Source organism: Megascapheus bottae, chromosome 13 (genome assembly GCF_031878675.1).
Source record: "Megascapheus bottae isolate mThoBot1 chromosome 13, mThoBot2.hap1, whole genome shotgun sequence".
Classification (NCBI taxonomy): Eukaryota; Metazoa; Chordata; class Mammalia; order Rodentia; family Geomyidae; genus Megascapheus; species Megascapheus bottae.
Window position 1 is genome coordinate 37802999 of NC_143521.1, and position 17795 is coordinate 37820793.

Genomic DNA, 17795 nt, shown 5'->3' on the forward strand with positions numbered 1-17795 from the left:
TTCTCACCTTGGTCAAATTATCAGACTGTCTGAGCCTCACTCTACTTGCTGGTTTTTTTTTTTTTTAATCCACAAATAACCCAGTGCTTCCATTTTCCCCCACAATATTTAGAGAAGGGATAGTAGTTGTCATTCACTCAGCCTATAGACTTTCATTTATTCTGTCTAGATTATGATTGTTATAGGCTCTTTTCTCATTTTACAGAGGAGAATAATGGGGAACGGAGACAGTAGATAACTTGCCAATGTCACATGGCCACATGATTCCAAGATAGGGAATTACACTCTACAATCTAGAGTGTAGTAAAGTGTCTGTTAGAACTATTCATCTCTAGCTGAGCACGGTGGCTTACGCTTGTAATCCTAGCTGCTCAGAAGGTGAGATCTGAGGATCGAGGTTCAAAGCCAGCCCAGGCACTAAAGACTGCGAGACTCTTATCTCCAATTAACCACCAGAAAACTGGAAGTGGCATTATGGCTCAAGGGGTAGGGCAGTAGCCTTGAGCTGAAGAGCTCAGAGACAGCACCCAGGCCCAGAATTCAAGCCCCATAACCAACCCCCCCCCCAAAAAAAAAACTACTCATCTATGCCTTCATAGCCTGAAAATAGCCCCAAGCAGAAGAGGAACAAATGGCCTTGGCTCTGTTTCAGTAAAGCTTTGTGGAAAATAGCCTCCGAGGCCAGTTTGGCCCATTGGCTACCATTCACTGTGGCCCCCTTTTCTACAGCTCATTTTTTAACTTCTTTTCATTAAATGCCATAAACCATTCAGAACAGACCCATAATAAGAGCTCAAGAGATAGATGCTTTCACTGACTGGAAAGCTAGTAAATCACACATTATAGAAAGTCTTCTGGAAAGTATTTCTGGGTTGGGGTTGGGAACGTAGCATAGTAGTAGAGTGTTTGCCTGGCATGCACGAAGCCCTAGGTTCTATTTGCCAGTATCACATACTCAGAAAAAGCCAGAAGTGGCACTGTGGTTCAAGTGGCAGAGCACTAGCCTTGAGCAAAAGTATCCAAGGACAGTGCCCAGGCCCTGAGTTTAAGCCCCAGGACTGGCAAATAGAGGACTGATTGGGTCCTCTATTCTTTTCTTTTTTTTTTTTTTTTTGTTTTTTGTTTTTTGTTTTTTGCCAGTCCTGGGCTTGAGCTCAGGGCCTGAGCACTGTCCTTGGACTTTCTCAAGGCTAGAGCTCTACCACTTGAGCCTCAGCACCACTTCCGACTTTTTTCTATGTATGTGGTACCGAGGAATCGAACCCGGGTCTTCATGCATGATAGGCAAGCACTTTAACCACTAGGCCAAACTCCCGGCCCTCCTCTATTCTTTTCTTTTTTTCTTTTTTTTCATCTTTTTTGGCTGGTCATAGGGCTTGAACTCAAGACCTGGGCACTATCCCCGAGCCTCTCTGTGTTCAAGGCTAGCACTCCACCACTTAAGCCCCGGTGCCACTTCTGGCTTTTTCTGTTTATGTGATACTGAGGGCTTCATGCATGCTGGGAAAACACTCTACCACTAAGCCACATTCCCAGCCCCTCCTCGCTATTCTTCAGGGATGGATCTCCTTTAGCTCTCTGTTCTCTTCTACTGCTGTCCTTTTCTTGGTGCACATATGAAATGCGCTCTGGCCCCTTTTCCAGAAAACTACCCATGTGTCTAGCAGTGTGGTCCTCCTGTGTTGCACACCGCTAGTCACAAGTGTCTTGCTCACAGAGATGACCCATTAAGTGGATTTTGATTGGTTTTAATGATTTTAATTTATTCCATAATGTTCTTGCAAATAAATGTTCTCTGTTGGCAATATTATAATAAACAACATAGCGAGTACTCAGTATAAGAGGAGAAAGTGAGAGCATTTACTCTCACACAGTTTCCATCTGTCAAATAATTAAACCAGAAACTCACTGATTTAGGATGCTATCACTTTGTCATTCCTTGGATTTCACTTGATTTCTGGTTCATTGTTGCTTATGCACTTTACCAAGTCACTGTCTTTTGTTGTTCTTTATTATAAAAGTAATATAAAGAGAGGGTACAGTTACCTAAGTCAGGTAAAGATTACATTTCTTGTTGAAAAATGTCACCCCTTCTTTCGCGCTTTCCCAGTTTTTCCTTCTCATCCCCTACACTGTCGTAGTTTATTTCTGAAACACCTAGCCCAGCCTGGTAGGCAGCAAGTGGCTTAGCGCGTGTGAATGCATATGCTAATACTGTGTCTCTCATCTGTTCCACCAGATTGTTGCCTTTTGCTTTAGGGGCAGAGATTGACTTTAGTACCAGGGAATCATCTGTGCACCGAGAGTACATTGGCAGTGATTGTTCAAAGTATGCCTTTAAAAAAAAAAAGTAGGTCTCTTAAGTAAGGCTAATTGCGAATTGAAGAAAGCAGTAGTGACATTCTGAGAATGGCTTAAGTCTTGATGATCAGACTGCCAGCGGTGTCTGTGTGTCTGTTGGAGACACTCTCTTGGCTGATCCTTAGCCTGGTGTCAGAACTGTGATCTCAGGGACTTGTGGTCTGTTGGCTTGCCTGGGTTGACACATCCATTAGAACACAGAGTTATTTGGTTTGAAAAACTAAATTGCTAGTATTTTAGCCACATGAAATGAGATGGGTGGCAGCACGCGTGCTCATCTTGGGTCCTTGAATGAATGGATCTGAGCATTTTCCAGGCATAACAGCCTTGACAGAAAGAGCCAGATCAAGGACACCAAGCCTGGGGGGATGGGGCGATGACAATACAAAACAACTGCTGCTGAATATAATTTCAGAATTTAACTCCAGGATAGTAATTCTCAAACGAGAACAATTTCACCCGTATCTTACCCCCCTGACATTTGCCATGTCTGAAGATATTTCTAGTTCTCACGGCCTTATAGGGGAGTATGCCTAGTTTGGAGAGGACAGGGGTGTTTTGAAATAGCCAATCATGCACAAGAGATAGCCCCCAACATGGGACTATAATTCCCCCCCCCCAAAAAAAATCAGTGGAGCTGAATGAGGCTCAGAAACCTTGGATGAAATGATACCTTGTCCCTTTACAGCTTAGATTCTGAGGTTTCATGAAACTAGATAATGTAAGTGAAAGAATTTTATAAAATGCAGTCAATTCAAGCTAGGTAGAAACCATTGCTATTGCTGGCTGCTTGGGTTTCCTTTCTGGCACTTGTCCACTTTTCTTGGCTAAATCCCTCAGAGGCTTGGGTCAACAAAGCCAAGATAAGGAGGGAAAGTAGAACTTGTGGGTTTTATTTTTTCCTCTTCAATGTTGCCCCATCTACCTGTTGAGAAAAACTGTGTAATTCTTATGTAAAAGAACAAGATAAAGTCTGTGTGTGCAGCCACAAGCCCACAGAGCATTCTCTTGCTCTGTCCCCTTTCTAGCAGGTGGCTTCATCCCTCTTGCACAGCCAGTGCCTCTGGGAACCCACTGCAGACTTACCTTGTTTTCAGGGGTGAGTTGATAGAATGCCTGGGAAAATTGAGCCTTTTGGCTTTGTGTCTGCTTATCAAATACAATCATTCATTGAGGGATGGCCTTTGCCATAACAAATCTGATGTGTCACATCATTAAATCTCGGCATGAAAGAGGCCATCCTCCCCTCCTGAGGAACTGCCAGAGGGGTGACCCCAACATGACATAGGGGGCCTGCACTTTATTGCCTCTGGATTTTGCCTAAAGAAAAGAAAGTCCTTGGAGACGGCTCTAAGCAACCCAAGGACTGACTATACCTGTCAACGAGCTAAGACTGAGAGGAAGAACTGAGTTTGGGATGCTTTTTTGGTTTCTTTAAAAAAAAATCTTCCACCTCCATCTTGAGTGGGACTCTTGTTCCACTTTCCCAGGTGAAGCTAACACAGCGTCCTGGCGCCAGAAGCTGCTGGTGCAGGGCGCTCACTGCCGTTTGCTGGGGTACTGGTGTTGACTTGACACTCGGCAAAAAGATAGGTGTGCAGGGCAAGGCCACATCTAGGAAGCCTGGTTGCAGAAGTAGATGTTTACCTCTGGTCTGTAGCAACATCTTCCTTCATCAAAGGGTATTGCTAGACCAATCTATCTGGTTTTTTTTTCTTTTGTTCTTTTTTTCTTTTTTGTCAGTCAAAGGGATTGAGTTTAGTTCCAAGATAGAGTCAGTCTTGGAATTCTCAACCGAGAGTAAGAGCATGATATTGAACTTAGGCACTGTCCCTGAGTTTTTCTGCTCAAGGCTAGCACTGTACCACTTGAGCCACAGCTCCTCTTCCTCCTCCTCCTCCTTCTCCTTCTCCTTCTCCTTATTAAAAAGGTCTCATGGACTTACCTACCCAGGTTGGCTTTGAACTATGATCTTCAGATCTCACCTTTCCAAGTAGCTAGGATTACAGGCATTGTAATACTCTGAACCACAGTAATTGGAATCCTTGATGGTTTCTTCTTTAAGCTTACCTTGAATGAAATTTTATTTCGACCTAACAAGTACAAACGTGACTTAAAAGCAAAATTTCTAATTCATAGTCCAGAGTAATTATAGCTTAATTTGAAGTATATTTTCTCTACCAATCCAAGGGGCTGACTGGCTTCTGCACTATCAATGTGCTTGATTTATAGGGGAGTCAGAAGAGAATTATGCTTGTATTGGGGTCTCAAACTCAGAGTCTTGTGCTGACCCTTACCTTTTTCTGGAGCTCTAGCTTAGAGACACAGCTCACTTTCAGTTTCTTGCTAGTGAACTGGATTCTCATGGATTTTTTTTTTTTTCCCAACCTGGCTTCAATGTGGGATCTTCAGATCTCAGCCTCCTGAGTAGCTAGGATTACAGGCCTGAATCAATGGCACCTGACTCAGCGCATGCATTCTGTGAAAAGGGATGTGTTTTAGGGCATGTAAGGGATGCTATGCAAAGGGAAGCATCCTTGTGGCTGTTTGGACCTTCTGCATGAAGTGTGGCAAGTCCCTTTGGGTTCTTTCTGGGAGTGCCATAGCCAAGGCCTCAGCAGGCTTGCACTTAGATGCCAGAACCATGTGCCCTGTGGGAAATGACAGGGCAGACCACTTACCTACAAGGAATGGAATCTGGAGACAGATGGGCTGGAGTCTTCCAGAGCTAACAGGCTGCGCTTCTCACACTGACTGGATTGGCGCTGGCTGGGATCACCTTTTGCCTGTTTCCCTGTAAACACAAGAGCCCTCCTACACAGCAGTAAGATTCTTGTCTCCAGCTCAGTATCTTTGTGGTTTTCTTTTTTTTTTTTTAAGTTCAAATTTCATTAGCTCACATGCCTTATCATTTGAACACTTCTCCCTGAGCATGACTGAGAAAACAGAGTATTCTGCCTGACAGTATTAGTTGCAGTCACTATGATAAATATGAGAATAATGAAGCCGGCCTTGGTGGCTCACACCTGTAATCCTAGCTACTCAGGAGGCTGAGATCTGTTCAAAGCCAACCCAGGCACTAAAGTCTGTGAGACTCATATCTCCAATTAATCACCAGAAAACTGGAAGTGGCGCTGTGGCTCTAAGGGTACAGCAGTAGCGCTGAACTGAAGAGCTCAGTGACAGTGCCTAGGCCTTGAGTTCAAGCCCTAGGACTGGCAAAAAAAAAAAAATGTGATGAAGAAAAAGCCATGAATTCATCCTTCTAAAAATGGAAAGCAGCAGGAAGTTCATTTATTACTATCCAGAAGTAGTTGTACTAGGGTTTCAATTCGACATGTCCTTTTAAGAGTATGTGATAGGTTGACCATTGTCACTCTTCCATCATCCTCCTGCGTTTGTCCCAACCAGGAAGTAAATTTGTTTGTTTATTTATTTTTTTTGGCCAGGCCTGGGCTTGAGCTCAGGGCCTGAGCACTGTCCTTGGACTTTCTCAAGGCTAGAGCTCTACCACTTGAGCCTCAGTGTCACTTCTGGCTTTTTCTATGTATGTGGTACTGAGGAATCGAACCCAGGTCTTCGTGTATGTTAGGCTAGCACTCTACCACTAGGCCAAACTCCCATCCCAGAAGTAAATTTGTAAGGAGCCAAATTCTTTACTGTACTCCCCTTCACAAACTAGAAGCAAAACAGAATTAGCAATTTCAGTTGTCCATAAAACCGAGGAAAGCCTTACATTCAGTTTCTTAGACACACTGGCACCATTTCAAGCTCTCACATGTGAGGAGTGACAGAATCAATCTCAAGGGCTTGTATTGCATGGTACAGGGCTGAAGAAAGGACATAAGGTCTGGTGCCAGAACGTTTTGACTCAAGCCCTCCTACAAGCTCAAACTTGCCATGTGAAACAGGGCAATTGACTCAGTGTCTCAGAGTCTGTTTCCTATGGGCACAATGAGATTGGTGTCGTTTACTATGTGGAGGTGAAGAAGATGAAAGGCGATAATGCAGGTCTCAGTCCTCTGGAGCAATGCTATGTCACACCCAGCGTGGGTTAACCTGGCTCTTTGGGGATGGATTGCAGATCCATCAGAGGTTCCATACCAGAATTTTTTTTTCCCCTTAACAAGGCCATAACAATGTTGCCACAGCCAGGTGTCAGTGGCTCATACCCTGTAATGCCAGCTACTCAGGAGGCTGATACATGAGAATCTCAGTTCAAAGCCAGCTGGGGCAGACAAATCTGAGACACTTACCTCCATTTAACCAGCAAAAAAGCCAGAAGTGGAGGTGTGACTGAGTGCTACTTGTTGCAAGAATGGAAGATTTTCCAGAACAATGACAGCTTACGAGTTGAAGGGCAGAAGTACTATGATTCTGTTATAGGTGCACATTCTTTTTTTATTTTTTTTCTCCCAGGCACCTATGATCCTCCGTTTTGTTTTGTCAGGTTCTGGGGTTTGTCTCTGAGCTGCTTTTGCTCAAGGCTAGCACCCCAGCCATAGTTCCACTTCTGGCTTTTGGGAGGGTGGTTCATTGGAGCCAAGAGGCTCCTGGAACTTTCCCGTCCGGGCTTGGCTTCAAGGGCTGCTGCACTGGCAGAAGGGGTCTGGGGTCGCGTTCCTCAGAGCCCCGCCTGTGCTCACGCGCCCTGTCTCTCCTCTTCCCCCTCTCCCAGCTGCGCCAGCTGTGGATGCCGCTGAGGTCATGACCGCGGAGGACTCCACCGCCGCCACCCCCAGCGACCCCGGGGCCGCCCCTGCCACCACCGCCGCCAGCTCGGCCAAGGTGCCCGAGGGCGTGGCGGGCGCCCCCAACGAGGCGGCGCTGCTGGCCCTGATGGAGCGCACGGGCTACAGCCTGGTGCAGGAGAACGGGCAGCGCAAGTACGGGGGACCCCCGCCGGGCTGGGAGGGCGCGCACCCCCAGCGGGGCTGCGAGGTCTTCGTGGGCAAGATCCCCCGCGACGTGTACGAAGACGAGCTGGTGCCGGTGTTCGAGTCGGTGGGCCGCATCTACGAGCTGCGCCTGATGATGGACTTCGACGGCAAGAACCGAGGCTACGCGTTCGTCATGTACTGCCACAAGCACGAGGCCAAGCGCGCCGTGCGCGAGCTCAACAACTACGAGATCCGGCCGGGCCGCCTGCTGGGCGTGTGCTGCAGCGTGGACAACTGCCGCCTCTTCATCGGCGGCATCCCCAAGACCAAGAAGCGCGAGGAGATCCTGGAGGAGATCGCCAAGGTCACCGAGGGCGTGCTCGACGTCATCGTCTACGCCAGCGCCGCCGACAAGATGAAGAACCGCGGCTTCGCCTTCGTGGAGTACGAGAGCCACCGCGCCGCCGCCATGGCGCGCCGCAAGCTCATGCCCGGCCGCATCCAGCTGTGGGGGCACCAGATCGCCGTGGACTGGGCCGAGCCCGAGATCGACGTGGACGAGGACGTGATGGAGACCGTGAAGATCCTCTACGTGCGCAACCTCATGATCGAGACCACCGAGGACACCATCAAGAAGAGCTTCGGCCAGTTCAACCCGGGCTGCGTGGAGCGCGTCAAGAAGATCCGCGACTACGCCTTCGTGCACTTCGCCAGCCGCGAGGACGCCGTGCACGCCATGAACAGCCTCAATGGCACCGAGCTGGACGGCTCGTGCCTCGAGGTCACGCTGGCCAAGCCCGTGGACAAGGAGCAGTACTCCCGCTACCAGAAGGCCGCCAAGGGCGGCGGCGCGGTGGAGGCGGCGGCGGCCGCGGCGGTGCCGCAGCCCCCCGGCTACGTCTACTCCTGCGACCCCTACGCGCTGGCCTACTACGGGTACCCCTACAACGCGCTCATCGGGCCCAACAGGGACTACTTCGTGAAAGGTTAGTGGGGACCCTTCTGGGAGGGTAGGGGAACCTGGCTGTGGGCTCGATACCCCCCCCACACACACACACACAACTCAGGTGGGCTTGGGTTCTGAACTCTGATGGTTCAGATTTTAAAAGGGGTGTGCGTGTGTGTGTGTGTGTGTGTGTGTGTGTGTGTGTGTGTGTGTGTGTGTGTGTGTTGCTCCTGGGGTGTAAATTCAGCACCTGGATTCAAATTAGTCACTTCCTGTAGCATGGAAGGAAAAATTTTTTTAAAGAATCCTTGTGTGTGGGCTGGGATTTTGGCCTAGTGGTAGAGTGCTTGCCTAGCATGCACGAAGATCCGGGTTCAATTCCTCAGTACCACATACATAGAAAAGCCAGAAGTGGCGTTGGGGCTCAATGCCTTCAGAAAGTCCAAGGACAGTGCTCAAGTCCTGAGTTCAAGCCCTAGGACTGCCCCCCCCAAAAAAAATCAGTGTGTGTGTGTGTGTGTGTGCGCACACGTGCATGCATGTTGGTCCTAGGGCTTGAACTCAGCACCTACTCAAATTAGTTACTTCTGTGTTATGGAAAGAATTACAGATAGAGATCTATATCTGTCTATATCTCTCTATATATACATATATATGCATATATATATATAGTGGGGGGGGGCTGGGTACTGTCTCTGAGCTTTCCTGCTCAAGGCTAGCTCACTACCTCTTGAGCCACAACTTCCAAGTTTTTGCTTTTTTGTTTGTTTGGATGGTTTTTGGAGATGAGGCTCACAAACATTCCTACCCATACTGACTTTGAACCAGGATCCTTAGATCTCAACCTCCTGGGTAGCTAGGATTATAGGCATGAGCCACCAGCATCTGGTTGAAAAGCAGATTTCTCTGGAATGAGCAGCAGAGTCGAGGGTCTGCATTCTCCCTTGGCAAAGCCTACCTCATCTGGAGCAGATGCCCACGTCATGGAACTTAGCCTCAAACTTCCTTGTGAAATTAACTCATTCAGATGTGACCATTGATGAGGATATATTGTTGGAAACAGATAACCTAGGGATTATCTTAGGGCCTGCTTTCCCATGAACTCTCTCTGACTGTAGTGCGTGGCCTTAATGTCCCTAGGCCTGTTTTCTCCAGCAGAAAATGAGGAAGATAGGCTAGCAGGTCCTTTTCAGATGTAACTTACATTCTGAATTCCAGGAACTCACCTCTTGCGTGCCTTAGCGTCTTGTTCTAAGTAGACAGAGTGCTAATGTAGGCTGACATAGAGTGGGTGAAGCAGCTTCAGCAATCATTAACCATCCAAGATCTAGCCAGCCATCTGCTTCTCAGACACAAGCCAAAGCAAAAGAACTGTCCTGACTCCCCCCATCCCCTTCCAACCTGTCTCTTGCTCATCATTTTTTGTATTGTTACTATAAGCAGGCAGCATAAGAGGCCGAGGGCGAGGTGCGGCTGGCAACAGAGCCCCAGGGCCCAGGGGCTCCTACCTCGGGGGATACTCTGCTGGTCGTGGCATTTATAGCCGATATCATGAAGGGAAAGGAAAGCAGCAAGAAAAAGGATATGAACTTGTGCCGAATCTGGAAATCTCTGCCGTCAATCCAGTTGCCATTAAGCCTGGTGCAGGTCAGTATGAACCAGAGCAAGAGTGAGTCTTTTGATCCAGTCACCAACTTCAAGCCCCCCTTTATCTTTTCTATCTACATGCATTTGAGTTCCTCTACTCATTGGCAGCCAGACAGGCAAAAAAAGGTGGCCTCCTGGACTTTCTGGGTCCGACTATGTTCAAATCAAACTGGAAGACTCTTGATGTCTCAGCTAAAGCCCATCTTTTGTTATATCCAGGCTTGTTTCTTGCTCTTAACCATCAGAGCAATTATTTTGCTCCTCCTCCACCCCCACCTTTGGCAGTAATGGGGATTGAACCAGGACCTTGCTCCATCCATTAAAAGCCAAAGGGCACAGCTTATTACAAGGGCACAAGCTTATTGGGAGAATTGTTGAGAAACTGAAGTTTCCCCCCAAGAGCATGTAGCACCATTTGCCCTCTGTTACCATCTGAGCAAACAAGAACAGTTGGGGACAAGGAAATGACTTTTTGCAGCTGCTAGTTTCCTGGATTCTAATTCCCAGCACTCACTTCCTCTTTTGCTAGATCAGTGGATTTTAGAGTCATTCCTCTACATCTCAGCTCATTTGCAAGAGACCTTAAACGTGGCTTTCACTTCTGGGTTGCAAAAACCCGTTGGCCATTGTTAGTTGGCCATTGTTCGTACCCTTTCACATGGGGCGGATGTGTTGAGCCTAACCTGCACGAAACTCCATCTTATGAGTTGAGCACTTGCTATCAGAGCAGGCAAATTTCTGAACACCTGGCAAACTTCTGTGTTGGTCACTGGACAGATTCTCTTCCTGGCCTCACAGGGTGTATGTTAAAAAATGCTTAAAACTCAGCCTGATTTGCTTCCATGGAGGACTGCACTCTGCTTCCCCTAGATCAGATAATCAAATAGAATCAACCTGTGTGTGTGTGTGTGTGTGTGTGTGTGTGTGTGTGTGTGTGTGTGTGTGTGTGTTTGGGGCATAGGTTCACTTTGGCCTTGCAGAGCTCCACAGAATGTTCCCAGTAGAACAGCCATTTAAAGGGGACTCACTGGTAATGGGTGATTTTTTTTTTTTTTTAATCCTACCATCTCTGCAGTTAAGGGACTCCTTGCACTAGATTTACTTAGAAATGCCATTGGCACTCTGAGCCCTGTAAAATTTAGCCTTCTCCCTCCCCACCCCCAAGACAGAATGGGACTCCAGTTAGGCAAGTTACAATAGGCTTATCTAGAAACAAAAACTGCTCAACAGTCTTTAACTGTGTGTGTGTGTGTGTGTGTGTGTGTGTGTGTGTGTGTGTGTGTGTGTGTATGTACATGCTTGCATGCGTGCGTGCAAGTACTGGGACTTGAACTCAGGGCCTTGCATTTTTACTTGGCTCTTTCATTCAAGGCTGGTACTCTACTACTTGAGCCACATCTTCAGTACCAGGTTTTGTGGTGTCTTTTTGCTTTTTTGGTTTTTTTCCCTTTAGTCATGAGTCTTAAACTTGGGGCCTAGGCACTTTCCCTGAGCTCTTCTGCCCAAGGCTAGCTAGCACTTGACTACTTTGAGCCTCACCACCACTTCCAGTTTTCTGGAGGTTAATTGGACATAAGAGTCTCACAGACTTTCCTGTCCAGGCAGGCTTTGAGTCATTATCCTCAGATCTCAACCACCTAAGTATCAGCTAGGATCATAGGCATGAGCCACCAGCACCCAGACCAGATTGATACTTTTTTATTGAATGGGCATACTATTGTTGAGCTTATGTTCGTTTTCTGCAGGTGGAGACAAAAACAGAAATGAAAGAATTCTTTGCGCAAATATTTCATATTCCTTTTGTTAGTGGTGATACTTCGTTTTCTTTTTGGTTTTCTGTTGCGTCTTAAGGTCTCAGTTCTCCCTTAGCGTCCTTGTTCTGGGCTGGCACTGTATCACTTGAGCCACAGCTCCATTTGGAGCATATTTATGTTTTGTTTTATTTTTGTGGTTATTCCTTCCTGCCTTTTCCCCCTTGGCGTCTCAGACCCCAGCCTCCTGAGTGGACATACACTGACATTCAATGACTATATTTGTTCAGATCTCTGTAAGAAGTCATTCCTTTGGCCTTTACTCACAAGAATGACTTCAGTTGGCAGGCCCACCGAGATACCAGTCTCTCCCCTGCTTCAGTGAGTGGAGAATAGAAAATTAGAGAATTTTCTTTCTTTCTTTCTTTTTTTAGGTCTTTTCTCCCCTCTAGTAAATTGAATTGTGAAATATGTTGGACGTCAATGGGCGAGGTCAGACAGAACTGACAGACTCTCATTCCCCTACTCTCATTCCCCTTTGTCAGCCAGACCACTGGTCACAGCCCACTTTCTCGGCCAGAGGCCCTTTCTCCCTCAGAGGACATCAAGAATAGGATTGTTGAAGGGGACGGTGATCAAGATGCATTGTATTCACTTTGTCAAATCTCCCTAGTGTACTAAGGATTTTATTTACATATTATTGTATATTACATAATTTATTCATGTACTATATATCATATAACCATATATTCTATATTTGTACAGTATATAATATATTTGATATATTAATATGACATTAATATAATTGTCCCAAAAATAGCATACTATATGATATATACAAACTATTATATAATATATAATTTACATATTACATGTTTGTGGTATATATTTGTATGATATAGTGTAGAGAATATATATTGTACATAATATTTATGTGATACATGTATAATAAGATTCGGAGGAGATGTTTCTGAGGACACCGGAGTGGAGTGCTAGCTGAGCTAGGGGACACTTCATCCCAGATGGCTAGTGGCCTTCCTTGGTGTGGAGCGGCCTCTGGCTTGGATTTGCAGTGCTGTGAGCAGGTGTTGGCCTGGCCGCTGCTCTCAGGTGACGGCTTGTTCCCTCTCTTCTTTCTCTCGCAGTGGCCATCCCTGCCCTTGGAGCCCAGTATTCCATGTTTCAGGCAGCCTCCGCCCCGAAAATGATAGACGACGGCAAGATCCACGCCATGGAGCACATGATGAGCCCCATCGCCGTGCAGCCGGACCCCGCAAGTGCAGCCGCCGCCGCCGCCGCAGCCGTCATGCCTGCGGTTTCCACCCCGCCACCCTTCCAGGTATGGTGGAGCCGCCGCTGGGCACACGTGTTCAGTGTTCAGCAGTGTGTGCCTACCTGGTGTGGTTATGAGGTAGAGTAGGTGTGTGTGTGTGTGTGTGTGTGTGTGATGCAGTGTATGTGAAGAAAAGAACTTGCATAGGTACTGATTCATGCAAGTTTACCAAATCTGCCTCCTCCCCACCAGCCATATCTCACACGCCGCTCCCTCCTTTGCCACCGCCTTTGCTTGGTGTTGTCCTTCGAGTTCTCTCTCCTGCAGAACCTCCCCTTCCACTATGCTAGCAAGGCCCTCCCTCTAGTACTTCCCCCGTGGCATGTGGCTGCCAAGATTCTATGCGTTAGAAGGAAGCTTCACCAGCGCAAAGGCTGCGTCTTGGTCTTCATGGCATCTTCAGTGTGCACCCCACAAGGAGTGCGCCATCTGTTTAAGCCTCAGCACCACGTCTCATCTAGAAATTCTAGACTCTGAGCCCTGAACGTGCCCATTCAGGAACAGTGCTGGGGTTCTAGAATTAGATCTTTGTCTAAGGGCCGCAGTGGTTCTGGTCAGAGCCAGGCTGTGTCTCTACAAGAAAATGCTGTTGCTGGGCACGGTGGCTGGCACCTGTAATCCTAGCTACTCAGGAGGCTCAGATCTGAGGATCACAGTTCAGAGCCAGCCCGAGCACTAAAGTCCATGAAACTCTTATCTCCAATTTACCACTAGAAAAGTGGAAATGGCACTGTGGCTCAAGGGATAGGGTGGCAGCCTTCAGCTGAAGAGCTCAGGAACAGAGCCCCAGCCCAGAGTTCAAGCCCCAAGACCGACAAAAAGAAAAGGAAAAAAGAAAATACTGCTTCCTTTTGGTGCCTCCTGCGAACCCAGCCTGAACCACATTCTTCATTGAGCTTATCCACCAATCCACATGTTATTAAATACCCTTATTTTATTTTTGTGCCAGTTCTGGGACTTGAACTCAAAGCCTGGGTACTATCCCTACGCTGTTTTTTTTGAGCCCTGCTCAAGGCTAGGGCTCTACCACTTGAGCCATTTCCGGCTTTTTTTTTAAGTACTGTATTACTCGAAATCTTGTAAAGCATACAACAGAAATTTAAAAAATCACACTGTATAATGGCTACTGGGTTTAGTTACTAATTGTAGTAACTTGTAACTTCTGGGTATACTGAATATAATTCAAGTAATTCCCTCTATATATATGTGTGTGTGTGTGTGTGTGTGTGTGTGTGTTGTTGTTGTTGTTGTTGTTGTTGTTGGTCATGGGGCTTGACCTCAGCCTGGGCACTGTCCCTGAGCTCTTCAGCTCAAAAAGGCTACTGCCCTACCCCTGGGCCTGGAAGGTGTCCCAGAGCTCTTCAGCTCAAAGCTACCACCCTACCCTTGAGTCAAGCCTTCCCATTTTCTTTTTTTTTTTTTTTTGCCAGTCCTGGGCTTGAGCTCAGGGCCTGAGCACTGTCCTTGGACTTTCTCAAGGCTAGAGCTCTACCACTTGAGCCTCAGCACCACTTCCAGCTTTTTTCTATGTATGTGGTACCGAGGAATCGAACCCAGGTCTTCATGCATGCTAGGCAAGCACTTTAACCACTAGGCCAAACTCCCAGCCCCAAGCCTTCCCATTTTCTAGAAGTTAATTGGAGAAAAGAGTCTCAGATCCTTTTGTGCCCAGGCTGGCTTTGAACGGTGATCCTCAGATCTCAGCCTCCTGAGTAGCTAGGATTATAGGCATGAGCCACCGCACCCGGCCATATATATATTTTAATTTTTGATTGACACATAACTGTCCATTATATAGGCTCTCTTGTGATATTTTGCTACATACACATAATGGATCTTAAAAGGGCCTCAGTACTAGTTTGAACTACACAAGGAATATTAGCAAACATTGGTACTCTAGTGCGCATGCCACCTTTGAAATGATTCCTGTAGCCAACTGCATCCCCTAATGATTTCTGATTCTCTACAAATAACCTCATGATGTTTGTTGGAAGGGAGGGAGGAGGGAAGGAGCGAGAGAAGAAAGGAAGGGAAGAAGGAAGAAAGAAAGGAATAAAAGGGAAGGAAGGCACTTTCACTTTTATTACTTTGTTTTTATTTTATTTGTCAGTATTGGAGATGAAACAAGGCCTTGTACTTGGTAGGCCTGGTTCTACTACTTGAGTCATGCCACTAGCCTTGTCTTACTTAGTTTTTCAGATAGAGGCTAAAGCTTTTGCCCAAGCTGGCCTTGGACCTCAGTCCTCCTACCTACTCCTCCTAAGTAGCCAGGATTATAGGCCGGGGTGACTATTTTGTAACCTCTCTGGTCACTGAGCTCCCTGACTCTGGCACACCTTGCCTCACCCTCTGCCTTAGGTGCTCAGTGCCTCTGTGTAACCATTTCATAGCCTTTGCAAGCAATGAGGAAATAATTGCCAATGTGAACTTCACCCTTTTCCAGAATGATTTCTCCATGTGCTCTGAATCTCAACAACAATCAACAACACAAATAGATAGCATAGTGATCACCGTGGCCCTTCCCCTCCCCGGACCCTACCCTCATTTCACCCTAACGTTACTGTTCTGTGTCTTGAGTCGCGTTTCCTCCCTGGGGCCCTGGCCCACAGGTGTTCTGTGCAGGGTCTAGAGAGCGTGTACATTTGGGAACCGGACCTGTGTGCACACAGCAAGCCTCAGTGCAGTCTTTTCCTTGTAACGCCCTGACCATTGGCAAACACGAATTGATCCTATTTACTGGCCTATTTAAAGCCGGCTAGTCAGTGATATTGCCACATACCTGAGTCATGAGCTGCCTTCATTTTTGTAAATTTCTTCCTGGTACTAAGTATTTGGTAAGTAGATCTCCAGGTGTTACTCAGTGGTAGAATGCTTGCTTACCATGCATGAAGGCCTGAAGTTAGGTTACAAGTACTTTTGTTGTTGTTGTTGCCTGCCCTGGGGCCTGAACTCAGGGCCTGGGCGCTGTCCTTGGACACTTTTTTGCTCTAAGCTAATACCCTGGCCCTTGAGCCACAGCACTACTTCCTGCTTGTTCTGAGTTTGTGGTACTGAGGAATTGAACCCAGGGCTTTGTGCATGCTAGGTGAGCACTCTACCACTAGGCTATGCTCTCTTCCAAGTTACGCGTTCTTTTGAACACAATTTTCTGAGTCTTGTTTGAAGATTTTGTTAGAGAAATTAAAATCTAGGAAGTTTTATATCCTCCCTCTTGTTTTTAGTCCTGGGGTTTGAACTCAGGGCCTCACATTTGCTAGTCAAGTACCTTACCACTGGAGCCACTCCCCCAGCCCAATAACTTTTAAATATACTTTTCCGTTCCATGCATCCTAAATTGTGTGTTTTGAGATGTGGCAAGGAACAGAGACCAAGTGCTAACATTTAGTTTCAGGTAATATCAAAACACTCATTTTTCCTTAACAGCTTCCTTACCCTTCAAACCCTGTTCAAATGTCCCCACTTCCGCATTAACCAGCTCCTTCTCGAGTCTACAAATTGTGTGTATATTGTTATCATGGCCCATGTGGGAGATGGTGGGGACCGCAGGTCGCATTGGGTGGAAATTTGGGGTTCCCTGTGAAAAAGGTGCCCCTATGGGTTTTTTGTTGGTGTTGTTTTGGTGTTTTTGGTTTTTTGCCAGGCTTGAACTCAAGGTCTGAGCACTGCCCTTGGGCTTTCTCAAAGCTAGTCCTCTACTTGAGCCACAGCACAACATCCCGTCTTTTCTGTGTATGTGGTACCAAGGAATCAAACCCGGGTCTTTGTGCATGCTAGGCAAGCACTCTACCACTAGGCCACACTCCTGGCCCTCTGCTCTGTTTCTGAAGCATGTTCTGTCAGTCAAGTATTTGAGGCCCTTGGCATTTATTCGGAGGGCCCTGTATGTGTTTTACTATTTTCATTATTATTATTATTATTATTATTATTATTGTTGTTGTTGTTTTGAGACAGAATCTCATTACGTAGAGTATGCTGGCCTTCAAAAACACATTTTTTGGGGGAGCGGTGCTCTTACTGGGGCTTGAACTTGGGGCCTGGGGACCGTCCCTTAGCGTTTCCCACCGCAGGCTGGTGTTCTTGAGTCCCCCTCCGCGTCTGGTTTTGGGGAGTTGCCCGGAGAAGCGTGTCGGAGACTTTCGGGAGTGGGCCGTGGGTGGATGAGGGTCCTGGGATCCCAGCCTCTTTCTTGAGTAGTCCATGACAGGTGTGAGCCTGCCCACCCCGGGGGGATGCGGGAGGAGGGAGTGGAGAGTTGCCTGAAGCCAGGGTTCTTTCTGCCTCTCCTCTCCAGGGCCGCCCCATCACTCCAGTGTACACGGTGCCTCCCAACGTTCAGAGAATTCCCGCCGGCATCTACGGGGCCAGTTATGTCCCCTTTGCCGCCCCGGCCACAGCCACCATCGCCACACTACAGAAGAACGCGGCGGCCGCGGCCGCCGTGTACGGAGGCTACGCGGGCTACATCCCGCAGGCCTTCCCCGCCGCTGCTATCCCCGTGCCCATCCACGACGTCTACCAGACCTACTGAGACCCAGGCCCGCCCGCCCGCCCGATGCCCCGCCGCCGCCCGGGCCGACACTGGACTGTGCATGACACAGACTGCGTTCCCTGCGCGCCGCCTGCACCCCGCGTGGCGAATGTCGCGGATCACACCGGAGATGGTGGATATATGAAGTTTCCACTAGGGTTTTGTTGGTTGTTGTTGTTAAAGACTGTTTGCAACTTAGCAGGCCTGGGTTCATACATTTCTGAGAGACTTGCAAAAAAAAATAAAAAAGGTTTGTACCTTCAAGATTCCATGTCTCCCCTCTCCCACCCCCACATTTGTACGACACTTTGGGGGTGCTTTGTTTTGTTCTGTTTTGTTTTTTAAGGAT

At 47.5% G+C, this 17795-nt stretch overlaps 1 protein-coding gene across 7 annotated transcripts in view; it reads left to right on the forward strand.

The window, feature by feature from the left end:
• The window catches only part of Rbm47 (RNA binding motif protein 47), a 125098-nt gene extending 107568 nt beyond the window's left edge, over positions 1-17530 (forward strand). For 5 of the 7 annotated variants that reach the window (XM_090343685.1, XM_090343684.1, XM_090343686.1 and 2 more), the window contains 4 exons: positions 7040-8227; positions 9628-9834; positions 12731-12924; positions 17210-17530. In XM_090343685.1, the coding sequence (XP_090199811.1) occupies positions 7069-8227; positions 9628-9834; positions 12731-12924; positions 17210-17446 (1797 nt within the window). In that variant the 5' untranslated portion in view covers positions 7040-7068 and the 3' untranslated portion in view covers positions 17447-17530. The remainder of the gene's footprint in view (positions 1-7039; positions 8228-9627; positions 9835-12730; positions 12925-17209) is intronic. The other 2 variants (XM_090343689.1, XM_090343690.1) reach the window with 2 other exon arrangements.
• Positions 17531-17795: the final 265 nt, after the last annotated feature.